Source organism: Equus przewalskii, chromosome 10 (assembly GCF_037783145.1).
Source record: "Equus przewalskii isolate Varuska chromosome 10, EquPr2, whole genome shotgun sequence".
In the NCBI taxonomy this organism is placed as follows: Eukaryota; Metazoa; Chordata; class Mammalia; order Perissodactyla; family Equidae; genus Equus; species Equus przewalskii.
In genome coordinates this window covers 35,396,441-35,421,447 of record NC_091840.1, presented here as the reverse complement: position 1 = coordinate 35,421,447, position 25,007 = coordinate 35,396,441, and the positions used below count along the sequence as shown (strand labels likewise).

The 25,007-nt window shown below is 36.7% G+C and overlaps 1 protein-coding gene across 1 annotated transcript in view; it reads right to left on the bottom strand.

Annotated features, from left to right (window-relative positions):
• APPBP2 (amyloid beta precursor protein binding protein 2) overlaps nucleotides 1-25,007 on the bottom strand; it is a 58,030-nt gene that overhangs the window by 24,107 nt on the left and 8,916 nt on the right. Inside the window, exons 2-4 of the mRNA XM_008534571.2 lie at nucleotides 14,209-14,297; nucleotides 11,307-11,458; nucleotides 8,791-8,914 (exon numbers count right to left, since the gene is read on the bottom strand). Coding sequence (XP_008532793.1) covers nucleotides 8,791-8,914; nucleotides 11,307-11,458; nucleotides 14,209-14,297 — 365 coding nt within the window. The remainder of the gene's footprint in view (nucleotides 1-8,790; nucleotides 8,915-11,306; nucleotides 11,459-14,208; nucleotides 14,298-25,007) is intronic.

The following is a 25,007-nucleotide window of genomic DNA, read 5'->3' as shown; positions in this document are numbered from 1 at the left end:
TTCCAATTCTCCCCCTACAGTCCAGCTCCTAGTAACTTTCTTTTTTGTCCAAGGAAGATTCGCCCTGAGCTAACATCCATTGCCAATCTTTCTCCCTTTTTTCCTGCTTGAGGAAGATTAAGCCTGAGCTAACATTGTGCAAATCTTCCTCTATCTTGTATACGGGTCACCATCACAGCATGGCTGACGGGTGGTGTTTGCGATCCAAACGCAGGTGGCCAAGACGGAGCGAGCTGAACCTAACCACTACACTATGGGGCCAGCCCCTGGTAACTTTTGATCTACTTTTTGTCTGTATAAATTTGCCAATAGATATTTCTATGTAAGTAGATAATAGATATTCTATGTAAGTAGAATCATATAGTATTCATTCTTTTATATCTGGCTTATTTTACTTAGGATATGACTCTCTAGGTTCATCTACATTGTAGTACGTATCAAAATATTTCATTGTATACACATGACACATTTTGTTTATCTATTCATCTGCTGATGGATACTTGGGTTGTTTCCACCTTTTGGCTACTGTGAAAAATTCTGCAGTTAACACTGACATACAGATATCCATTTGTGTCCCTGTTTTCAATTTTTTGGGGGGAGATATACATATACACACACACACATAGAGGAGTGAAACTGCTAGGTCATACGGTAATTTTTTGTCCAGCTTTTTTTTTAATTGCTTTTTCTCCCCAAATCCTCCCAGCACATAGTTGTATATTTCAGTTGTGGGTCTTTTAGTTGTGACATATGGGATGTCGCCTCAACATGGCCTGACGAGCGGTGCCATGTCCATGCCCAGGATCCAAACGAGCGAAACCGTAGGCTGCCGAAGCGGAGTGTGGAAACTTAACCACTCAGCCACCGGGCCAAACCTGTTCAGCTTCTTAAGGAACCATCAAACTGTACTCCATAGCAGCAGCACCTTTTACATTTCCACTAGCAATGCATGAGAATTCCAATTCCTCTACATTATTGCTAACACTTGTTGTCTGGGCTGTTTTTTTTTTTAATTACAGCCATCCTGGTAGGTGTTAAGTGATATCTCATTGTGTTTGATTTGTATTTCCCTAATGATAAATGATGTTGAGCATCTTTTCATGAGCTTAATAGCCATTTATATATATTGTTTGAAGAACTGTCAAGTCCTTTATCTCTTTTGTAATTGGGTTGTTGTTGAGTTCTAGCTTTTTTTTTTTTAATGAGGTCATATTGACTTATTCTGTAAACTTCAGGTGTAGATTATATTTCAGTTTCTGTACAGATTGCATCCTGTTCACCACCAACAGTCTGATTTTTATCTGTCATTATACAAAGGTGCCCCTTTACCCCTTTCACCCTCCCTCCCACCCCCATCCCCTCTGGTAACCACTAACCCGTTCTCCTTATCCAAGTGTTTATCTTCCACATATAAGTGAAATCATATGGTGTTTGTCTTTCTCTGATTTATTTTGCTTAGCATAATACCCTCAAGGTCCACCCATGTTGTCACAGATGGCACAATTTTCTCTTTCTTATGTCTCAGTAGTATTCATTGTGTGTGTGTGTGTACACATATATTTATCCATTCATCCGTTGATGGGCACTTGGGTTGCTTCCACATCTTGGCTATTGTGAATAATGCTGCGATGAACATAGGGTGCATAAATCTAGTTCTTGATATATTCTGAATACTAGACTCTTATCTGATGTATGATTTGCAAATATTTTATCCTATTCTATAAGTTGTCTTTTCACATTGATAATGTCCTTTGAAAAGTTTTTAATTTTGATAAAGTCCAATTCTAGTTTGAAATGATAGTTTTACTTCTTTTTTTCCAATATGGATTTTTTTATTTCTTTTTCTTGTCTAACCGCTTTGGTTAGAACTTTCAGGACGATGTTGACTAGTAGTAGTGAAAGCAGGCATCCTTGTCTTCTTGTTCTTGGGGGAAAGCTTTCAGTCTTTCACCATTGACTATGATGTTGGCTGTGGGTTTTTCATAAATAAGGAAGTTCCCATCTATTCCTAGTTTTTTGGGTTTTTTTTTTAAAGATTTTTTTTCTTCCTTTTTCTCCCCAAAGCCCCCCAGTACACAGTTGTATATTCTTTGTTGTGGGTCCTTCTAGTTGTGGCATGTGGGATGCTGCCTCAGCGTGGTTTAATGAGCAGTGCCATGTCCGCACCCAGGATTCGAACCAACGAAACACTGGGCCGCCTGCAGCGGAGTGCGTGAACTTAACCACTCGGCCACAGGGCCAGCCCCCCATCTATTCCTAGTTTATTAAGTGTTTTTACCATAAAAGGGTGTTGGATTTTGTCAAATGGCTTGTGTGTCAACTGAGATGATGTTTTCTGTTTTTTTAAGATTAACCTTGAGATAACATCTGCCGCCAATCCTCCTCTTTTTTTGCTGAGGAAGCCTGGCCCTGAGCTAACATCCATGCCCATCTTCCTCTACTTTATATGTGGGACACATGCCACAGCATGGCTTGACAAGTGGTGAGTAGGTCCACATCCAGGATCCAAACCAGTGAAGCACGGGCCGCTGAAGCGGAACGTGTGAACTTAACTGCTGCACCACCAGGCTGGCCCTGACATGATCATTTTTTTTTCCCTTCATTCTATTGATGCGGTGTATTGCATTCACTGATTTTCTTATGTTGGATCACCTTTGCATTCCTAGGATAAAGCCCTCTTAGTCATGGTGTATAATCCTTCTATATGCTATTGGATTCGATTTGCTAGTATTTTGTTGAGAATTTTTGCATCTATAGTCACAGGGGATATTAATCTGTAATTTTCTCTTCTTGTGATGTCTCTTTTTCTGGTTTTGGTATCAGGGTAATACTGGCCTCATAGAATGAGTTAGGAACTGTTCCCTCCTCTTCAATTTTTTAGCAGACTTTGAAAAGGACTGGTGTTAATCCTTCTTTAAATGTCTGGCAGAATTCACTAGTGATGTCGTCTTAGGCCATACTTTTCTTTGTTGGAAGGTTTTTGATTACTCATTCAATCTCTTTAACTTGTTATAGGTTTGTTGAGATTTTCTATTTCTTCCTGGGCCAGTTTAGGTAATTTACGTGTTTCTAATTTGTCCATTTCATCTACATTAACTAGTTTGCTGGCATACAACTGTTCACAGGATTCTCTTATGATTCTATCTATGGAAGGTTGATAGAAATATTCCAGCTAATGTTTCTGATTTTATTTATTTAATTCTCTCGTTTTTTTGTCAGTCTGGTGTGGTTTTAATTTTAAGCGGAGGAACAAAGCATTGTAAGATGTAACAGACAATGTTGGTCCCTAAACAGCCATTTTCTGCACCTCATGCTTGTTGGCAGAACCCTCATTTTGTTTAGGCATTAACCCTTCTCATAGGACTCAAGAGTAAATCATGATTAGTTTAAGACAATCATAGTGTAGAGAACCCATTCCGCTTGCCAGTGATTGATTCAGAGGTCACCAAATGACCTAGCTTTGGCTAATGAGACTCCAGGGTAAGTAGGCTGGGTGGTTTCTGGGAAAGGTTCCCTGTCATTAAAGATTAAAAAATGGTGCTTGGGAAGGGAGTCTTTCTTCTACTAGACAATGCGGAATCTCCATGTGATGCCTCAAACCACGGCAGCACTTTTATAACCACTGGAGAGCAAGCCAGAGACAAAACTGGCACACAGAGGATAGAGGAAGAGACAGAAAAAACCTGGTTCCTTAGGGCCAGCCCCGTGGCTGAGTGGTTAAGTTCACAAGCTCTGCTTGAGCGGCTCAGGGTTTTCCCGGTTCGAGTCCTGGGAGTGGACATGGCACTGTTCATCAAGCCATGCTGAGGCGGCATCCCACATGCCACAACTAGAAGGACTCACAACTAAAAATACACAACTATGTACCAGGGGCCTTTGGGAGAAAAAGGAAAAATAAAATTTAAAAAACAAACCAGGGCCGGCCCAGTGGCACAGCGGTTAAGTAGGCACATTCCACTTTAGCGGCCTGGAATTCACTGGTTCGGATCCCGGGTGCAGACACAGCATCGCTTGGCAAGCCATGCTGTGGTAGGCAGTCTACATATAAAGTAGAAGAGATGGGCATGGAGGATGTTAGCTCAGGGCCAGTCTTCCTCAGCAAAAAGAGGAGGATTGGCAGAGATGTTAGCTCAGGGCTAATCTTCCTCAAAAGACAAAACAAAAAACAAAAACCTAATTCCTTGTTAAATCCATGAATTCTGAATTAACCTACCATGGGGGCACTCAATATTGTATTCTTTTTATTAGATTCTTTATATTTTAGGGTACACTGCTTATGTAGATAGCTGCTATCTTATTTGCTATACATGGGTTCATGACCTTTTTGTGGATTGTACATTTTATTATTAATATCCCTTTTGTATCAACGAATGGTTTTTATCCTGAATTCTGCTTTATTGTTAATATTAATGTTTGGGGGTGTTTTCTTTTAACAATATACGTTGGATTTCATTTTTTCACCCTTTGGTGGGGAAGATTGTCCCTGAGCTAAGATCTATGTCAATCTTCCTCTATTTTGTATGCGGGACACTGCCACAGCATGGCTTAATGAGACGTGTGCAGGTCCATGCCCAGGATCCAAACCCATGAACCCCAGGCTGTCAAAGTGGAGCATATGAACCTAACCACTACACCACATTTTTTAATCCTCTCGGCAGCTGCTATCTTCAGATAGAGGAATTGAGCCTATTTACATGTATTGTGATGATAGCTGTACTTAGTTTTAATCTTTTCATATTATTTTTCATTTATCATTAGTTACCTATTTTTCATTTATCACACTTAGTTATTTCCTCTATTTTCTTTACTTATATCTAGCTTGGATGGGTTTCCAATCATTCTTACACCTACTCCCACTACCCTGTTTTGGAATGTCTATCATATTTTGCCATTACACATCATTATATATCCATTCCTAGCACTGATAATGTTTGAACATTAAGTAATGATAGTCATTCCTACTTCATTTACAAAGATGAGAACTTTATAAACACTTTGTTGTACTAGTACATTTTCCCAAATGTGCATTTTTTAAAGATTGATCCTGAGCTAACACCTGTTGCCAATCTTGCTTTTTTCCTCTTCTTCTTCTCCCTAAAGCCCCCCCGTACATAGTTGTATATTCTAGTTGTAGGTCCTCCTATTTCTGCTACGTGGGATGCCACCTCGGCATGGCTTGATGAGAGGTGCTAGGTCTGCACCCGGGATCCAATCTGGCGAAACCCTGTGCTGCCAAAGAGGAGCGCGGGAACTTGGTCACAGGGCCAGGCCCCTAATATGTGTATTTTTAAAATAGGCTATCATATAGGCACCCAATGTAAACTAACCCAAATATAATAACATAAGCTTCCATTTTCCATCCAAAAAGTTTTTCGGCCAACTTGAATATATCAAGTTTAGGGATATATATGATAACATTTTTAACTTATAATATTTAAATCTTTATGTTACTCATAAATATTTAAATTCTAAATTAAATTTTCAAAAATTGCTTTTCCTTCTTGAAATTTATGAAACAATTTTATTCCAACTATTCACATGCATCTTTAAATATTTATCTTCATCATCATCATAACTACTTTTTGAGTCATTTGCTTTTCAGAGTAAAACATTTTCACTTGTTTTAAAATCAGCACTTTTGAGTGCAGTATGATGTCACCAGAAACTTATCCAAAGGTACCAGCAACCATTTGTAAAACAATAGGACTGCTGGGCTTTTTGATTCCACCTACAGCAAGTAGACATTCAAAATCTCCACAACCAAACCACTTACTATATCACATTTCAAAGTAATATTCAAAAAGCCAGTTAATAAAGACATCTAACACAACTATAAGGTTATTTAATGACCTCCAGAATAAATGTAAATGTGTTAAATTCCATCACTTCCTTAAAAAGAAAACTCTGCCAGTGGTCTCCAAGAGCTTACTGACACTGGCACTGGCTGAGTTTTCAGGCTAACATTTCTTTCTCAAATAGTAATTTGTTGTTCAAAGTAACAGACTTGAAAGAACATCAAACAGCATGAGGGACTTTGTAACATAACTCTCTTTACTGAAGGATAATTTTCAGGGAAAAAGGAAAAAAACCTTACTTACATTTAATAGTATGTGGTAACTGAGAATTTCTGTTTTATGTTATTCCTAAAATTTGTTTCATTTCCAGTTTGGAAAAAATCCTTACTAAGAAATACTACAAATTCCCTGTTTGGCCTTCATTCTCTTACTATTCCATTTACATATAATCAAATATTACAATATTCACTGCTTACCACTTTTTGTATACTATCCTTGGGATTTGTTATTATTAAACTTTTATTTAAGGGCCAGCCCCGTGGCTGAGTGGTTGAGTTCGAGTACTCTGCTTCAGGAGCCCAGGGTTTTGCCAGTTCGGATCCTGGGCGTGGACATGGCACTGCTTATCAAGCCATGCTGAGGCGGCATCCCACATGCCACAACTAGAAGGACCCACAACTAAAAATATGCAGCTATGTATCAGGGGCTCTGGGGAGAAAAAGGAAAAATAAAATCTTAAAAAAAAAAAGAAGATGCTCTTTACTGCTTCCATGCCAACCCCAGATTAGAAACCGGTTTTGTGAAATTAAATTAAAAAACATACTCTTACTCTTACATCAGGCTCAAGGTACCTGAGATTGGCCAAAGGATTTCATTAGTATTTTTCCTCCAATTCAATGAAAAAAATGGTTAATTAATCTCCCAATTTTTCTGCCCTAAAAAAAGCTAAGTAACAAAAATTTAGCCTTTTTTCCAAATAATACTAAGGAGATGACAAAACTATATATTATATGTTATATTAAATACACCTATAACGACCAAGAATTTGGCAAGTATACTTGTGTAGAAACAAATTTTATTTTGAAATTTCAAATTGATGAGAACAAAATGTCTAGGTATACAGGCAGTCTACTAGTATTATAAATAGTTTTGTTTCTTGGTCCAAGTATTTTTCTAATTTCATATGCGCCTGTTCTGAAGACAGCCAGGACAGTCACTGTATTGACAGTTACCTATGCAGTATTCCCCTCCCCTCCCTTCCTTGATATAGACCCATTAGTTTATTCAGGGCAGCAATATGCACAATTGAAAATGCTTTGCTTCCCAGAACACCTTACATGAATTGGAGAATGTACAGAATGTATCCCAGTTTCCCAGTTTCAAAAAGATAGGGCTGGGCTTCTGGGAAACTATCTTTTTGACTGAAAAAAGAGAAAAAGAAAAAGCATACTCAGTTGGCATGAGGCTTTTGACCTTCTTCTCCCTATAACACTTGCAAACATAATGATGTGAGCTACATGCTAAAGATGACAAAATAGGAAGGAGAGAGGGAGCCTTGGTCCTGCGAGAAAACTAAATCTTTTGGCTACACTAAAGCAAGATTTATATAGGAGCTTGAAATTAGACAGACAGAAGAAATGTTAGCTATCTGGGTAAAATAAATCCTCTGATTTTGTGCATAAAAAGCAAGCAAATACAAGAAGAAAATGTTTTACCTTTTGGTCAAGAGTGCTACAAAGAGGAATCTACAATGAAGTCACACAAAATGGTTTTTCTGTTCCAAATTAACTAGTTCATATATGCAGAAACATTTAACTAGCCCTCCAATCCCATATGAGATAGTCTAGTCTCCTACTCCTACAAAGATAGAACAGGCAGAAGAGGGGAGGAAAGATGACACAGACATTATTTTTATCAGTACTACAAATTATAGGTCCAAATACCAATCCTTTATAGTTTCTGCACTCAAGTATTCTTATAATTTACTGTATCCTTCTAAAATATCTGTGGGAAATTATCACAAGCTTCTAAAATATTATTTATAATTAAGTTTGCACATTACAAAATTAACTTCAGGACTTGAACGTGTGTGTGTTTGTCTAACACAGGTAAGCCCTGTATAAAACAGAGTAATGACAACTTCAAAAGACTGAACTCTTTGAGAGAGCTTTAGTCAATTTTAGCTTAAACCAATAATGGTTTCATACAGAAGAATCTATATACTAGCTCTGAAAGGGTTCAGATTTAATTAACTCATCTCTAAGATACCAAAGAAATATGATCCTTTATTCAATAAAAATAAAAGACTATAAATTCAGTAAATTGACCAGACTTTAGTTAACTCAGGATGAAGAATTTATTTTCTTAACTTTATTTTGATTTCCCTTTAGTTTTATAAAGAAAATCCTCTTTAAGAAATGTCAAATCAAATTGCAGGAGAGAACCAACCTATATGAAAATAGCTAAAATTAAATGTGACGTGCAGAAAAAATAAGGACAGTAAAGGCAAAGAGTTACTTCTAGATTTGTTTGCCTTTCCTTTAAAGTGCACCTGCTTAAAAAATGTATTTTTAAAGAAAACAGTAATTTATACATAAAATACTAATCTTGCTATGCACAATTCTAGAAATGTAAATGGAGTAAGGGTAAAAAAAAAAAAAACACCCCCCAAAAAAGTGTATTCCTTTTCCTAGCATCCAGTGCCGACGGTAGTTCCTGGTACATACTAGGCATTCAATAAATATTTGCTAAACGAATGAACAAATAAGCTCTATGAAAAAGCTTTTACAGTCTGATTCATAACAGTCAAATCTAAGCTAAGATGTCTATAGCAAGTTAACCATATTCTAAGGATGACAGACAGGAGGCCAGAGGAGTGAAAGTGTGACATATAAATATCACCTCAAAGGATTATTCAAATGTTGGAGTACGTTTACAAAGGTGAAAGTATAAAAGCCACTAAAAACCCTTATTTGTAGGATCTATTCCAACTTACCTCACACAACATTCTACTGCACGAAACCAATGAAGCATCTCATCATGTAGAGTACACAACTGAAGGCAGGACAGAAAAACTTTCTCAGCATCACTGTACCAGCCTGCATCTGAAAGAAAGCCACCTAAAGGACAAGAAAAACCAGTAACTTTAGATAACTAAATAAATCACTTAAAAGCTAAAATGACATGCTTATAATGAGTATTATCTAAAATGAAAAAATGCATAACATTAAAATCCTGTGTTTGGCACAAAACAGTCCGTTTGCAAAAAACAAAAACAAACAAACCAAAAAAACCCTTTCACACGAGGGGAATTAGATCAAAGTTGAGACCTTAAATAAGGAGTCAGGAGCTTTAACCCTCCAAGAATACGCTGTGGCCTAAGAGTTGACATTTTCCAGTAAATTAGCCACTATATTCTAATGATTTTAATATTTCCATTTTGCAGGGTAAACGTAACTTTTCCATCTCCTCAAGCTTCTAAATTTTAATAATTCCAACCTCACCCCCAGGTTCCCCAAGGCCTAGGTGTAGCAGTTGATGCCTGCAGTTTCAGGGTCCATAATACCCTAGTGTTCCTTTTTTGTCTTTTCAGTTCTATAATAGCTGTTCAAAAATCTTTATATTAAATTCCATCTCTATAACAGAGATGGATCTTGAAAACATTATGCTAAACGTTAAGAAGTCAGTCACAAAAATCATATATCTCCTGAGTCCATTTCTATGAAATGTCCAGGATAGATAAATCTGTAGAGACAGAAAGCTGCCTGATGGCTGCCTAGCGCTGGAGGAGTTGGAAGGAAATGCAGAGTGACTGCTAATAGGTTTCCGTTTCTTCCGAGGGTGATGACAATATTCTAAAACTTACTGTGGTGATGTTTTCACAACTCTGAGCATACTAAAAACCTTTTAACTGTATACTTTAAATGGGTGAATGATACGGTATTTGAATTATACCTCAATAAAGCTATTATTTGAAAAGTTATCTCCATCACTGTATACTTATGGTATGAACTTTTTTCACTGTTTTGGTAATTTTAGGATCAAGACTGATAATATAACCATGAGTTTGCCATCACTGTATACTTATGGTATGAACTTTTTTCACTGTTTTGGTAATTTTAGGATCAAGACTGATAATATAACCATGAGTTTGTCAGGACTTGGTTCTATCTCCAAAATATTTCTTCAATCTGGCTCATTATAATCGCCACATTGGTCTAAGTGTTTGTGGAGATGACAGAGGACCTCCATAAACACTAGCCTTCCTGCCTTTCACCTTCCTTGATAGCAAATTTCTCCCACAGATTTCTACATGAACATCTAGGACTAAAGGGATGTCAACTTTAACATTCATCAAGATTACAAACACTACTGTTAGATATTCTTCGGTCACAAGTCTGCTGCAATTTATATTCCATGGGACTATCAAAAGGTAAATGCTGAGGGTTCTTCTCAGGAAAGAATGTTCTGAAAACTGTCTATGACCACAACAAAGAATTATTCTAAGACTGAAGGAAATAATCATGAAAATTTTTTGACAAAGTCTATGAGCACACACGTAAGAGGAGAGAAAACAAGCACGTGCACACATTAATGCAAGAAGTTAAAAATGAAAGGTAGCCTGTGGTGATGGAACAGTCTGGTATCCTTATGGTAATGATGGTTATGTGAATCTTTACATGGAATCAACTGCAGAGAAACACACACACACACGCACACAAATGAGTATATGTAAAAACCAGTTAAAATTAAATAACATCTGTTGTCTAGTTAACAGGATTAAACCAGTGTTAATTTCCTGGTTTTGACATTATCTGTGAATCTACAACCATTTCAAAATAAAAAAATTTTTTAAAAAGTAACAACTTTAATAAATAATTCCCTGAAACATATTTATCTAGGTAGGTTTATGAAAACCATATAAAATGTTATCAAATAGTAAACAGTATTTCTCTGTATGTATAGCATACAAAACCTTCTCAGAATCCTTTTCCATTTATGTTTTCAGCATTCTCACAACATCCCAATGAGGAAATAGAGAATTACTCTCATTTTAAAGATGGAAAAATTGAGGCCCCAAACAGATTACGTCTCATGTCAGAGCATATAGTAAGCAGGTTAAAAAGAGTGGAGGCAGCACGACATGGTAGACAGACAGGTGGTTTGGAATCACACAGATGGAGGATTCTAAACTTAGCCCTACTTCTAGTTAAGCGACTTGAGCAAGTTACTTAACTTTTCTGAGTTTGTTTCCTCATTTGTAAAATGCTATTAATACCATCACATCACTGGAATGCCATGAGAACTTAGAAAGATAAGTATTTAAATGGCTAGTATAGCGCCTGGTGCAAAGTTAATGTTCAATAAGTCACACCTAGTTTTTCTGATGTTTTTCCCATAACTTCCTTATGTAGACTTTGTGAACGTCCTGGGAGAATCCTTTATTGTTAGCATGTTCAATTCTGGGTCATGTCACAGGACAAAACAGTCCTCTATTTTATCATCACTTACCTAAAACAAAGCCAACCTGAATGGCTTTTTCCTTTACTGCAGCATCTGATTCTGCTATATAAGAGCACCGTCTACTAAAGGAGTAGGCCAAAACTGAAGCAACTTTTACACCATGATCCATCAAAGCCTGGAAACAATGATGAAGCAAATGTCTGAAAGAGAAGGAAAAGGTCATTTTATAGAGGTAAAGTATTTTGGCCTTTAAGAAAGTGTAGCTTCTTTTGCTTTTTTTTTTTTTTAATAACAGTGCCGTTATTTTCCATGATGGAATAAGATAAAAAGCTTATTGTCTTATGAATTACAAGCCCATAATAATTCACAATTTAGCCTAATATCTTTACTCTGTGGATCACTGAGTGATCCTGTATGTGTAAACTGATGGCAATGAAGGATAAAACCTTTCTTTTTTTAAATATTTTTTTTTCCTTTTTCTCCTAAAGCCCTCCAGGACATGGTTTTGTATTTTTAGTTGTGGGTCCTTCTAGTTGTGGCATGTGGGACGCCGCCTCTGCATGGCTTGATGAGCAGTGCCATGTCCGCCCCCAGGATTCCAGCCGGTGAAACCCTGGGCCGCCCAAGTGAAGCGCGTGAACTTAACCACTAGGCCAGGGGGTTGGCCTCATAAAACTAACTTTTAACATCAGTATTAAAAACCTAATTGGGGGCCGGCCCGGTGGCCAAGTGGTTAAGTTCATGCGCTCCACTTTGGTGGCCCAGGGTTTCACCGGTTCAGATCCTGGGCGCGGAAACGGCACTGCTCATCAGGCCATGCTGAGGTGGCGTCCCACATAGCACAACTAGAAGGACCCACAACTAGAATACACAAGTATGTACTGGGGGTCTTTAAGGAGAAGAAGAAGGAAAAAAAAGATTGTCAACAGATGTTAGCTCAGGTGCCAATCTTACTTAAAAGATCCAAAAAACAAATTGTCTTATAATTCAATAATTCAATTAAAAAATGGGTGATGGATTTGAATAAAGATTTCTCCAAAGAAAATATAAAATAGCTAATAAGCACAAGAAAATATAATCAACATCATAAGTCATCAGGGAAATAAAATCAGTATCACAATGAGACACCACCTGCTAGGATGGCTATAATAGCAATTTTTTAAAAAAAGTGACAGCAAGGTTATGGAAAAACTGGAACCCTCATACATTGGTGGTAGGAATGTAAAACAGTGCAGTCACTGTGGAAAACAGTTTAGAGATTACTCAAAAAGTTCAACGTAGGGTTATCATACGTATCCTAGTTATATATATGAGAACTAAAAACATATCTACACAAAATCTTGTCCATGATCGTTCATAGCAGCATTACTCCTAATAGCCCAAAGGAGGAACAACCCAAATGTTCATGGAACAGATAACTAGATAAACAAAACATATCCATACAATGGGAAATTACTCAGCCGTAAGAAGGAAAGAAGTACTGATACAATCAATAACATGAATGAACCTTAAAACATTCTGATAAGTGAAAGAAGCCAGTCACAAAAGACCATATATTGTATGAATCTATTTATATGAAATGTCTAGAATAGGTAAATCCAGACACAGAAAGTAAATTAATGGTAGGCCTGGGACTGGGGGTAAAGGAAATAGAGAGTGACTGTTAATGGGTACAGGGTTTCTTTTTAGGGTGATGAAAATGTTCTAGAATTAAGATAGTGATGGTTGCAAAACCTTGTGAATATACTAAAAGTCAACGAATTGTACAATTCAAAACGGTGAATTTTACAGTAGGTGAATTATATCTGAAAAGTTTATTAAAAACAAAATTGTAAATAATAAAGTCACTGCTTTGGATAAAGGGGGAAAAAGTCAAACTACATGCTTTTAGTTCCACAAATATATTAAACAATTACCAATGGATTTGGACTAAGTGAAAGATAACCTAAGAGATTAAAGAAAAGTATTCCACTAAATCTTTACAACGGCCATGTTTAGAACTGCATAAAGAAATTCAAATCCCAGAAAGCTAAACTTTCCTTTTTTCTTTTTTAAAGATTTTATTTTCCTTTTTCTCCCCAAAGCCTCCCAGTACACAGCTGTGTATTTTTAGTTGTGGGTCCTTCTAGTTGTGGCATGTGGGATGCCACCTCAGCATGGCTTGATGAGTGGTGCCATGTCTGCACCCAGGATCTGAACCAGAGAAACCTTGGGCCGCCGAAGCAGAGCGTGCAAACTCAACCACTCGGCCACGGGGCAAGCCCCTAAACTTTTCTTAAAGAAAATTTTCTGAAGTTTTTCTATAGCCCTCTCAACTATTATTTTTTTTTTTTTACAGATTAATTTTAATTAATCAACTAAGAAGTTTCTCTATAGGCTTAGCACACAGGCCCATTTCGAAGTTATCCCTGAACAGTGAAATCATGTTAATTATTTGTCTATCATTTTATCATCCTTTTCTAAAATACAAACTCCATGAGGAAGAGATGCTGTAGATCTTACTCATACCCCCAGCATCTAGAACTGTACCTGACATATACTAGGCGTTCAACAAGTATGTACTTAGTTAATTTCTTGTACAAATGAATCAACTTGGCAATATTCATATTAGAGATTAGCAGTATTTGGTAAAACTATTTTCCTAGACAGGTACAGTTGGGAAAAAGAAATGGTATTTAAAGCAAATTTAGGGAAGAACGCTAAGGAGAGCAGCAAGTACAATCAAAGGCCATATCACCTACACCTACATGTGGTTCCTACTACATAAAAGCCACAATGGTAAAGATGAATTTGGTCCCCCTTTCATGAACACAAAAATCAGTCGTGGTACTGATGGTTTCACAACAATATGAATGTATTTAAGGCCACTAAATTGGACACTTAATAATGGTTACAACAGTAAAATTTAGGTTATGTACAGTTTACCACAATTTTTTAAAAATGAATTTACCTTTTATCCAAAGCTCTCAATACTTTAGCAAAAACTTCCAATTCACAAAATTCACTGCCCAGTTGACATAGGCGTCCCTGTTGGTAAAGCTGAAATAAAAAACAAAAGCCGTAATTAAAAATTTTTAATTTAATTTTAATTTCTACTTTAATCATACTTATGAATATAATTGATGGACTTAATATTTGATGAATTTAACGAATACTACTCAAACCCAGTATGATTACATAGCAACATCCGGAAAGACGCTTATGCTAACAGAAATCTAACACTAAATTAACAAATTTCTACAACTTATATAAAAAATTTTAATAGTTGTATATAACAGAAATTAATATTTGTAAAATAGCATCTGGTACATGGTTAAACACTACAAAGTGCTATACAATTATTTATTAAATAAACATAAGTTATATTCAAGAAACTTTTAAAATTAACTTCTCTTGTCCTTAAAAAAACTAGACAGTTAATGTAAAATTAGCAAAATATAGCAAAGATAATGTCCAGAAACCAGAAGTGGTCAATACAGCCACATAGGGCTCTTCAGACCATCACGAGAATCTCAGTTTAGTTCTGGGCATGACACTTCACAAGTACACCAACAGCAGATCATATCTAAAGCAATCCAGGATGGCAGGATTTCTAACCATGTCACAGTAATTTATTCAGTTTGCCTGACTTTTTAGAACTTCTATTTTTTTTTTTTAAGATTGGCACCTGAGCTAACATCTGTTGCCAGTCTTCTTTTTTTCTTCTCTCTTCTTCTCCTCAAAGCCCCAAGTACATAGTTGTATGTTCTAGTTGTGGGTCCTTCTGGTTCTGCCATGTGGGACGCCACCTCAGCATGGCCTGATGAGCGGTGCTCGGTCTGCGCCCAGGAGCCGAACCCATGAGACCCTGGGCCTCTGAAGCAGAGCACGTGAACTTAAACCACTTGGCCATGGGGCTGGCCCCATAGAACTTCTTTTTAAAATAATATTTTAGTAAGTGTGTTAAACGTTTATCACATGTGATACATCCACATGGTTAAAAAGAGACAAATACCATTGTCCCTCTTTCCCCTGCCCCAGCTTCACCAATTGCTTTTGAATTTATATATGCTTTATAAACACAGTGCCTTAGAAGGCAGGAATTTTGTTATATTAACTCACTTTATATTATAGCACTTAACACTCACCTCAGTTGATGAGAACATGGGTTTCAGAAAAAGGACAAGATGCAGAGATCATTCGCCAAATGAACCAGTTAACTATGTATAGGGAAAACATACCTCAAACTCTTGGGCATAAATCACTAGTCACAATGGAGGGCAGGTCAAAGGAGGTAATACACTACTGCAAATCAATAATGACTGCTGTGAAATATCCATAACAACTGCTGGAGGGGACAAGGGACAGGCACCACCACATAGGAAGGGGAGGCAGAAATGTTATCATCACATAATGGTTGGATATTCATATTAACAATAAACCTTCATTAGGAAAGATTTGCTATTTTTTAAGATGATTATGTTTTCTGCTGTAAAAAAATAAGAAGTTCTGGGAATGTAGACAGTAAAATTCATTACAATTAATCACTGTCATATTTACTTTGGCTATTAACCAGTAGAGAATAACTCAGGAAAAATAAAGCTGAGAATTTATGACCAAATTCCTATCTGCGGGCTTAATAATGTGATAAATTTCTAATTTGGGGCAGAAAAACAAATGTAGTTATCAAAATAAATATATACACTACTCCAAAAAGAGTATAGGATAAAAATCTTAGCTCCTTACCAAAATAAATCATCATTAGCAAACCTAAAGTTTAGAATTTTTTTTTAAGACAGAAGAAATGAAAACAAGTAATACCACTTTTTTGCCCGAACTCAACAAAGACAATTAAACTAAACTTTATTAATGACTGAAAATTGGTATATCCTATCAAATGGGTTTAAAACTAAAATTTACAAAAGTTGCTACCTTAGTTACAATTGTAAATATATTGTAATTATGCCCTATTCGTGAGCACAAGCATGCTTTTTTTTTTTTACTCAGTAGCTCAATTTTTCTAGCTAAAAATGAGTTCACATTTAAATTCTGGGTAGAAGCTAACGATTTAACTGTTTCAAATCATCCTTACCAGGTTTATCCACAAAATGCAAATTTATACATTTTTGGATACCAATCCGGAATAAAAATAGGTTCTAATCCTTAGAGATCTTATATGGGCCAGGCACTGTTCTAAGCGCTTTTCATAAGTAACTCTTCTATCCTTCCACAGATGAGGAAACTGAGGCATACTGTATAAAGTTAACCTACTCAAAATCCCACAATTAAGAAGTGGCAAAGTGGAGCTGGCCAGGTGGCGTAGTGGTTGGGTTTGCGCACTCCACATTGGCAGCCCAGGGTTCACAGGTTCAGGTTCTGGGCATGGACCCACACACTGTTCATCATGCCATGCTGTGGCGGCATCCCACATACCCAAACAGAGGAAGACTGCCACATACATTAGCTGAGCAACAATCTTCCTCAAGCAAAAAGAGGAAGATTGGCAACAGATGTTAGCTCAGGGCCAATCTTCCTCAAAGGAACAATCTGGCCCCAGGCAGTCTTTACATCCATGTTCTTAATAACTTACCCTTACTGCCTCTTGAAGACAATATATCAGGAAGTAAGAAAGAGTGTAAAATGGGCAATTAACGTTTTTATAGAAATAATATATTTAAAGATGAATCCCTTATAGATTCACACATCTTATGGAGTAGAAATTAGTGGAAAGGAAACTGAAGCTCTAGGTTCCTTGGTAACAACTGTCATATCAGAGTTTTAAAAATCTGACATTTTAGTTCATTATTACAGTTTAATACTATATTCTGCATCCATTAAATAATGAGGCTATTAAAGGACTATAAACTACATTTAGCTATTGGTACATTAAGCAAAATAAGGAAAAATAAATTTATTTTTAGAAGCAGATAAACTACCTCCTGACAGATAGGAAAACAGGCAATAAAAATACAATTAAAACAATATTGTACGGAATACCATTCACAATCGCAACAAAAAGAATAAAATACCTTGGGGTAAATTTAACTAAGGAAGTGAAGGACCTATATTATGAAAATTACAAGACCTTTCTGAGAGAATTGGATGACGACATAAGGAGATGGAAAGACATTCCATGTACATGGATTGGAAGAATAAACATAGTTAAAATGTCCATTCTACCTAAAGCAATCTACAGATTCAACGCCATCCCAATCAGAATCCCAATGACATTCTTTACAGAATTAGAACAAAGAATCCTAAAATTCATATGGGGCAACAAAAGACCCCGAATTGCTAAAGCAATCCTGAGAAAAAAGAACAAAACGGGAGGCATCACAATCCCTGACTTCAAAACATACTACAAAGCTACAGTAATCAAAACAGCATGGTACTGGTACAAAAACAGATGCACAGATCAATGGAACAGAATTGAAAGCCCAGAAATAAAACCACACATCTATGGACAGCTTATCTTTAACAAAGGAGCTGAGGGCATACAATGGAGAAAAGAAAGTCTTTTCAACAAATGGTGCTGGGAAAACTGGAAAGCCACATGTAAAAGAATGAAAATTGACCATTCTTTTTCACCATTCACCAAAATAAACTCAAAATGGATTAAAGACCTAAAGGTGAGACCTGAAACCATAAGGCTTCTGGAAGAAAACGTAGGCAATACACTCTTTGACATCAGTATTAAAAGGATCTTTTCGGACACCATGCCTTCTCAGAGAAGGGAAACAATAGAAAGAATAAACAAATGGGACTTCATCAGATTAAAGAGCTTCAAGGCAAATGAAAACAGGATTGAAACAAAAAAACAAACCACTAACTGGGAAAAAATATTTGCAAGTCATATATCTGACAAAGGCTTAATATCCTTAATATATAAAGAACTCTCGCAACTCAACCACAAAACATCAAACAACCCAATCAAAAAATGGGCTGGAGACATGAACAGACATTTCTCCAAAGAAGATATACTGATGGCCAACAGGCACATGAAAAGATGCTCATCATCGCTGATCATCAGGGAAATGCAAATCAAAACTACACTAAGATATCACCTTACACCCGTTAGAATGACAAAAATATCTAAAACTAATAGCAACAAATGTTGGAGAGGTTGTGGAGAAAAAGGAACCCTCATACACTGCTGGTGGGAATGCAAACTGGTGCAGCCACTAGGGAAAACAGTATGGAGATTCCTCAAAAAACTAAAAATAGAACTACCATCCGATCCAGCCATCCCACTACTGGGTATTTATCCAAAGAGCTTGAAGTCAGCAATCCCAAAAGTCCTGTGCACCCCAATGTTTATTGCAGCACTGTTTACAATAGCCAAGACGTGGAAGCAACCTAAGTGCCCAGCAACAGACGAATGGATAAAGAAGATGTGGTACATATTTACAATGGAATACTACTCAGCTGCAAAACAGAACAAAATCATTCCATTTGCAATAACATGGATGGACTTTGAGAGAATTATGTTAGGTGAAATAGGCCAGCAAGAGAAAGATAATCTGTGTATGACTCCACTCATGTGAGGAATTTAAAATTATGGACCAAGAACAGTTTAGTGGATACCAGGGGAAAGGTGGGGTGGGGGGTGGGCACAAAGGGTGAAGCGGTGCACCTACAACATGACTGACAAACATTAATGTACAATTGAAATTTCACAAGATTGTAACCTATCAATAACTCAATAAAAAAAAATTGAAATAAAAAAAAAAACAATATTGTACGGGGCAGGCCCAGTAGCACAGTGGTTAAGTTCTGGCGCTCTGCTTCAGCAGCCCGGGGGTTCACCAGTTCGGATCCCAGGCGAGGACCTAGGCACTGCTTATCAAGCCATACTATGGCAAGCGTCCCACATATAAAATAGAGGAAGATGGGCACAGATGTTAGCTCAGGGCCAATCTTCCTCACTAAAAACGAAAACCATAACAGTATTAAAAGCTACCTGCTAACGTTGCCTTTCTAAGCATTATACCACAAACAAGAATCATAAAGAAAGAGATAAGTGATCACATAAAAACCTGAACTGTCCATAAATATAAAAACTATGAACAAACAACAACAAAAAACTAAGTAAAATATTAGTAACACATTAATATCTTCATTCAGAGGGGTGAAGCTCCTTGTGATGTTTCAGAAGCAAGGGCTTTCAGAGACTAAAGTAAAAGTCTTATAGAAAACTGAAGGCAATCAGTACAAGGGTAATGCAAGAGAGTCCAAACCAGAGAACTCTCAGTAAATTAAAGATGGGATGAGAACCTTCCTTAACCCAAGGGGATCTGAACTGGCATGGCTGCTTTCCCAGCCAATTCAAAATCACCACGGGCTAAGAGTGAATAGCTTAGTCTTAACAGCAAATTAGCAAACAAAATAATCTTGGCTAATTCCCAACAGCAAAAATTTAGAAAAGTTTAGGAAAAAATAAAGGAAATCATGTCCAAAACTATGGTCTAAGAATAACTATGAAAAGTCACACACACATACAACCCATGAAAGTTATGTCTCTCACTCACATTGAAACTGTTACCCCTCTCTTCGAGTCACTGAAGAGCAAAAATCTTCAGAAATGAAAAGGGGTTGTTATCATGGAAAAATTACCATGATATATAAAATGCACAAGTTTCAGAAAAGTTTAAGTAACAGAATTTCACTTTTGCTTTTAAATTGTGTATCTACCATTGTATATGCATACTTTTTAAAAAATCAGGAATGATACTCAATACAATGTACATCTACAGTATAGGATTTATATCTCAAATCTTTCACCTCCACTGTCATCACCATCTTTCACCTGGATTACTGCAAAAGTTTGGTAGAACTGGTCCCTCCACTACCACTTTTCTTCTTTAATTTTTTCGGTGAGGAAGACTGTCCCTGAGCTAACATCTGTTGCCAATCTTCCTCTTCTGGCTTGAGGAAGACTGTCCCTGAGCTAACATCTGTGCCAATCTTCCTTTTCTCGCTTGAGGAAGATTGTCCCTGAGCTAACATCTGTGCCAATCTTCCTCTATTTTGTATGTGGGACACCACCAGCATGGCTTGATAAGCAGTGTGTAGGTCGGCACCCAGGAGCTACTGACTAATGGGTGGGTAGCGTATACAGCATGGATATGCTGGATAAGGGGATGATTCAAGTCCTGGCCTGGATGGAGTGGGAAGGCTAGAGATTTCACCACAGTACTCACAATGGCACGTAATTTAAAATTTATGACGTTTATTTCCAGAATTTTCCATTTAATATTTTTGGATGGCAAATAACTGAGGGTAACTGAAACTGTGTAAAGTGAAACTGAGGATAAGGGGGGGACTACCTACACCTGCCTAAAGTCAGAGTAAAATGTCTACAACATCTCCCATTGCCTTAGCATAAAGTCGGCTGCGAAAAACTGAACCCCCTCGCCTAAGACATGTGACTATGCAGTCCAAATTCATACTACCTAGAGGATCTACAGAGCCCAATCGAGAAACTGGAATTAAAAACTGGCCTGAAACCAGTGAAACCCATGAGGTCTCCACAGAGGCAGTCTAAAACACCTAGAAGAAATGATGAAAATATTTTATGTCGTGATCGTTGCAACCTAGGCTGCAGGAAACTCCATAGAGTCCACAAGACAAAGGATTCCGTTTCCTCAACAAATCAATTGCAAAGATAAAAAGCAAATGGAGAGGCTGGCCCCATGGCTGAGTGGTTAAGTTCGCACGCTCCGCTTCAGCGGCCCAGAGTTTCACCAATTCAGATCCTGAGCGTGGACATAGCACCGCTCATCAGGCCATGCTGAGGTGGCATCCCACATGCCACAACTAGAAGGATCCACAACTAAAATATACAACTACGTACTGGGGGGGATTTGGGGAGATAAAGCAGGAAAAAAAAAAAGATTGGCCACAATTAGCTCAGGTGCCAATCTTCAAGAAAAAAAAAAAGGGAAAGGGAACCTATAGATCAAGAGAGACTTGAGATATATCAACCAACAACAAAAGTACAGAACTGTAAAAAAGAAAATATATATATATATAATGTGACATTTGAAACAACTAAAAACTTGAACTGGATATTTAATAACATTAAGGAATTACTGCTCATTTTTCTTAGGTGTTATGACAGTATGGTGGCCACTAAAATATTTACAGATAAAATTACATGTGTAGATTTGCTTCCAAAGACTACAGGAAAGGGGAATATGCATAGGGAAACACATTCAGCAACAAGACTGGCCAAGAATTGGTAACTGTTAAAGCTGGGCAATGGACACACGCAGGTTCATTATTTTATTCTATCTACTTCTGCATTCAACTTTTTCCATAATAAAAGGTTTTTTAAAAAGAATGTATCCTTGATCTCTAAACAAATGTATCCTTTACCTCTACAATAAATAAAAGCAGTAATATTTGGTTTTAACAGGCATGTGCTGTCTTCACTTACAGATATTTATTCTTGTCTAATCTCAAAATCTGAAAGATAGCTCTGAAAAAATTCACACTTGAATATAACTTGATATGCCTTTAACTTGTTCTTATATTGTGTATTATATGTAATGTCCTTTATCTGTTGTTAGATTGCATTGTGATCTGAGATTATAAATTCTTGGATTAAAGCAAATACCATAGAAGTGTTTTAACATAATGTACATGTAATTAAAAGGTAAATGCTTGTTTCTGAAGGTAAACCAATACTTAAATTTCTTGCTTCTAAACATTTTAATTTCTCAGCTGCTCTACACTCACCGGTTCTGTATCATACTTTTTAAAAAATAAACAAGTGATCAACATGATTATTTTGATCTTGCAGGGCGAAGTGCTTGTTTACTGGTAAGTAAGCCAAAGGGTTAAGTGGACATGTTCATATTATTAAAAAGCACAAAAAATAGTTGACATTCAAATGAGAGTACAACACTTTACTGAAGTTTAAATATGCTGTCCACATATGTTACTAGACCCATCATCCATTAAACAAAAAAGAGGGTTTTTCCCCCCAAGTTGTTACGAGAATGAATTTATGTCTACTACCCAGATTCTCTAACTCTATCCCTAACATGATGGGTCAATGGCACAATTTTCAAGACAGCATGATTGTCTTAATGGTGGAAGACACTATCATGACACAAACAGAAGGTCAAAACAAAAATCTAGTTAGATGTAAGATCTAACCAATAATGATAACCAGCCATATATAACTCAATACATATCAGCAATCTCTATATTTGGGTAAGAAGTCCCTCTGCTTCTCTTCTTAAAGCTTCACTACCAATCTGTGGTGAAAATTAGAAGTGTATCCATGAGTAGAGAGGGTAGTAACGTTATAAGAAAATTTATTCTGTATGTTAGATAATCAACTTTACATTTGTTTCCTCTGATTTCAGAAGAATTACATGTACATTTTATTTATCTATCTATGTATGTATTATGGTGAGGAAGTACGTATGTATGTATTATGGTGAGGAACGTCAGCCCTGAGCTAACATCCGTGCCAATCTTCCTCCATTTTACATGTGGAACACCACCACAGCATGGCTTAATGAGCAGTGTGTAGCTCCACAGCCAGGATCTGAACCCACGAAACCTGGGCCGCCAAAGCAGAGTGCGTGAAAACTACCACGCCACTAGGCCAGCCCCTACATTTTTAGAAAAACTAGAAAATGTAGAAACGAATTTGTAAAACAGAAACGTACTGTTTCCCATCTGGAGAAAATCACTGTCAACATAATGGCACATTTCTATTCAGTCCCCTTTTTCTTCCTGATTTGCTGGAGTTTTGAGTATGTTTCATAAACTTTAATCCTCCCTTATATAAGTTAAAAACTTTTCTTTTTCCATTATACATTTTTGTTATTAATTTTGGTTCCAAAATAAGTTCTTTGGGATTCTGATAAAGTTTACACTGAATATATAAATTTAGAGAGAAATTCTTTTTTGTTTGTTTGTTTAAAGATTGGCCCTGAGCTAATATCTGTTGCCAATCTCTTTTTTTTTCCTTCTCCCTAACTTCCCCCAGTACATAGTTGTATATTCCAGTCGTGGGCCCCTCCAGCTGAGCCATGTGGGATGCTGCCCCAGCATGGCCTGATGAGTGGTGCCAGGTCCAGGACCCAAACCCATGAAACTTTGGGCTGCCAAACCAGAGCACACAAACTCAACCACTCGGCCACGAGGTAGCCCCAGAAATTCTATCTTTAAAATCTTGAATCTTCCAGTCTAGGAACAAAATATGTCTCTTCTACATTTATTAAAGACTTTCAGATCTCTATACAACTCTTTTCTGATTTACTCCATGACATGGTTTCTGCTGTTATTTTGAGTAAGACATATTCTTTCCTATATTGCATATGGAAAAATTATTGAATTTTTAATTATAAATGTATAATCATCCCCTGTACTGAATTATCTTATTGCTATACTTTTTCAGTTGATTTTGCTGGCTTTTTCTTTATTCTAACTGCATTGGTTAGCACTTCAAGGATGCTGAATATGCAGTACAGTTCCAGAAATCTTAAAGTCTTTACTTAAAAAAATATGATACTGATAATAGGAGATCCATTATAGCGCTGATTTTAATCACAATGCTTTGTTTCATCACTAAGTATTTTTGTTTAGACATGAATGCTATCTTTTGATTAGGTATATGTTAACATTGTGAATCTGTGTGCTCCTTATTAAAAGTTTAACGGAAGAGTTGTTAGATTTTTATTTTATGATGATGGTTTTCCTCTGTCTTATTAATATAGTGAATCATATTAATGGATTTGCTGATCTGCATTTGCTATTATTTTACCCAGAATTTTTGCTTCACCTTTCACAAATGAGGTTTTCTAGAGACTTTCTTTCTGTTGCTATCTTAGGTTTAGGTATCAGTGTTATGTTGACCTCTTTTACTTTTTTTTTTAGTTGTAAAGAATTAGGTAGGTGTGCAATGAGTTAAATACCAGTAGCATCAACTGTTCTTTGAATATATCTAAGACAGTGTCAGAAGTTGGTGGGAGTTTTGTTTGTTTGCTGAGAGAGGGGGCCAATGGACAAAGGGAGAGGTATAATTTCTCAATTTCTTTTGTGGTTTTCGGTCTATTAACTTCTCTCTTTGGTCATTTGTATTTTCCTAGAAATGTAATTTCAGTAAGGTTTTCAGACTGATTAACATAGAATTATACAAACTATTCTACATCTAAAGACGCTTCTCTACAATTCAAAAAAGCTATTTTTCCCTTTTCTGTTGTATCTATGGGTTTTTTTCTGTTTTTTTTTAAAGATTTTATTTTTCCTTTTTCTCCCCAAAGCCCCCTGGTACATAGTTGTATATTTTTAGTTGTGAGTCCTTCTAGTTCTGGCATGTGGGACGCCACCTCAGCATGGCCTGATGAGCAGTGCCATGTCCACACCCAGGATCCAAACCGGCAAAACCCTGCGCCACCAAAGCTGGAGCCACGGATTATGCTCTTCATGCTACTTGGTAAGAAGCTTTTTATTCTCCCCACTTTGATGTGCTCTGGCATCTCGACCCAGTATAACAGCATCCTCATTCTTTATAACTGCAGCATAATATTCCATTTCTGATTGATTAGCATATAGTTTTTTCCAATTTTTGTCATCATAAACAATATTAAACACCCCCGAAGAGAATTTTCTGCACACTCAGCAAGCATTCTTTTAAGTAAAAAAAAAATCCTTAAATGGTATAGTGGGTTAAGGGGCATGAGTGATTTGAATCTTTAAACCTTGACGATCTGATTAGTGAAGAAGGATGTTTTATTTAAACTTTTATTG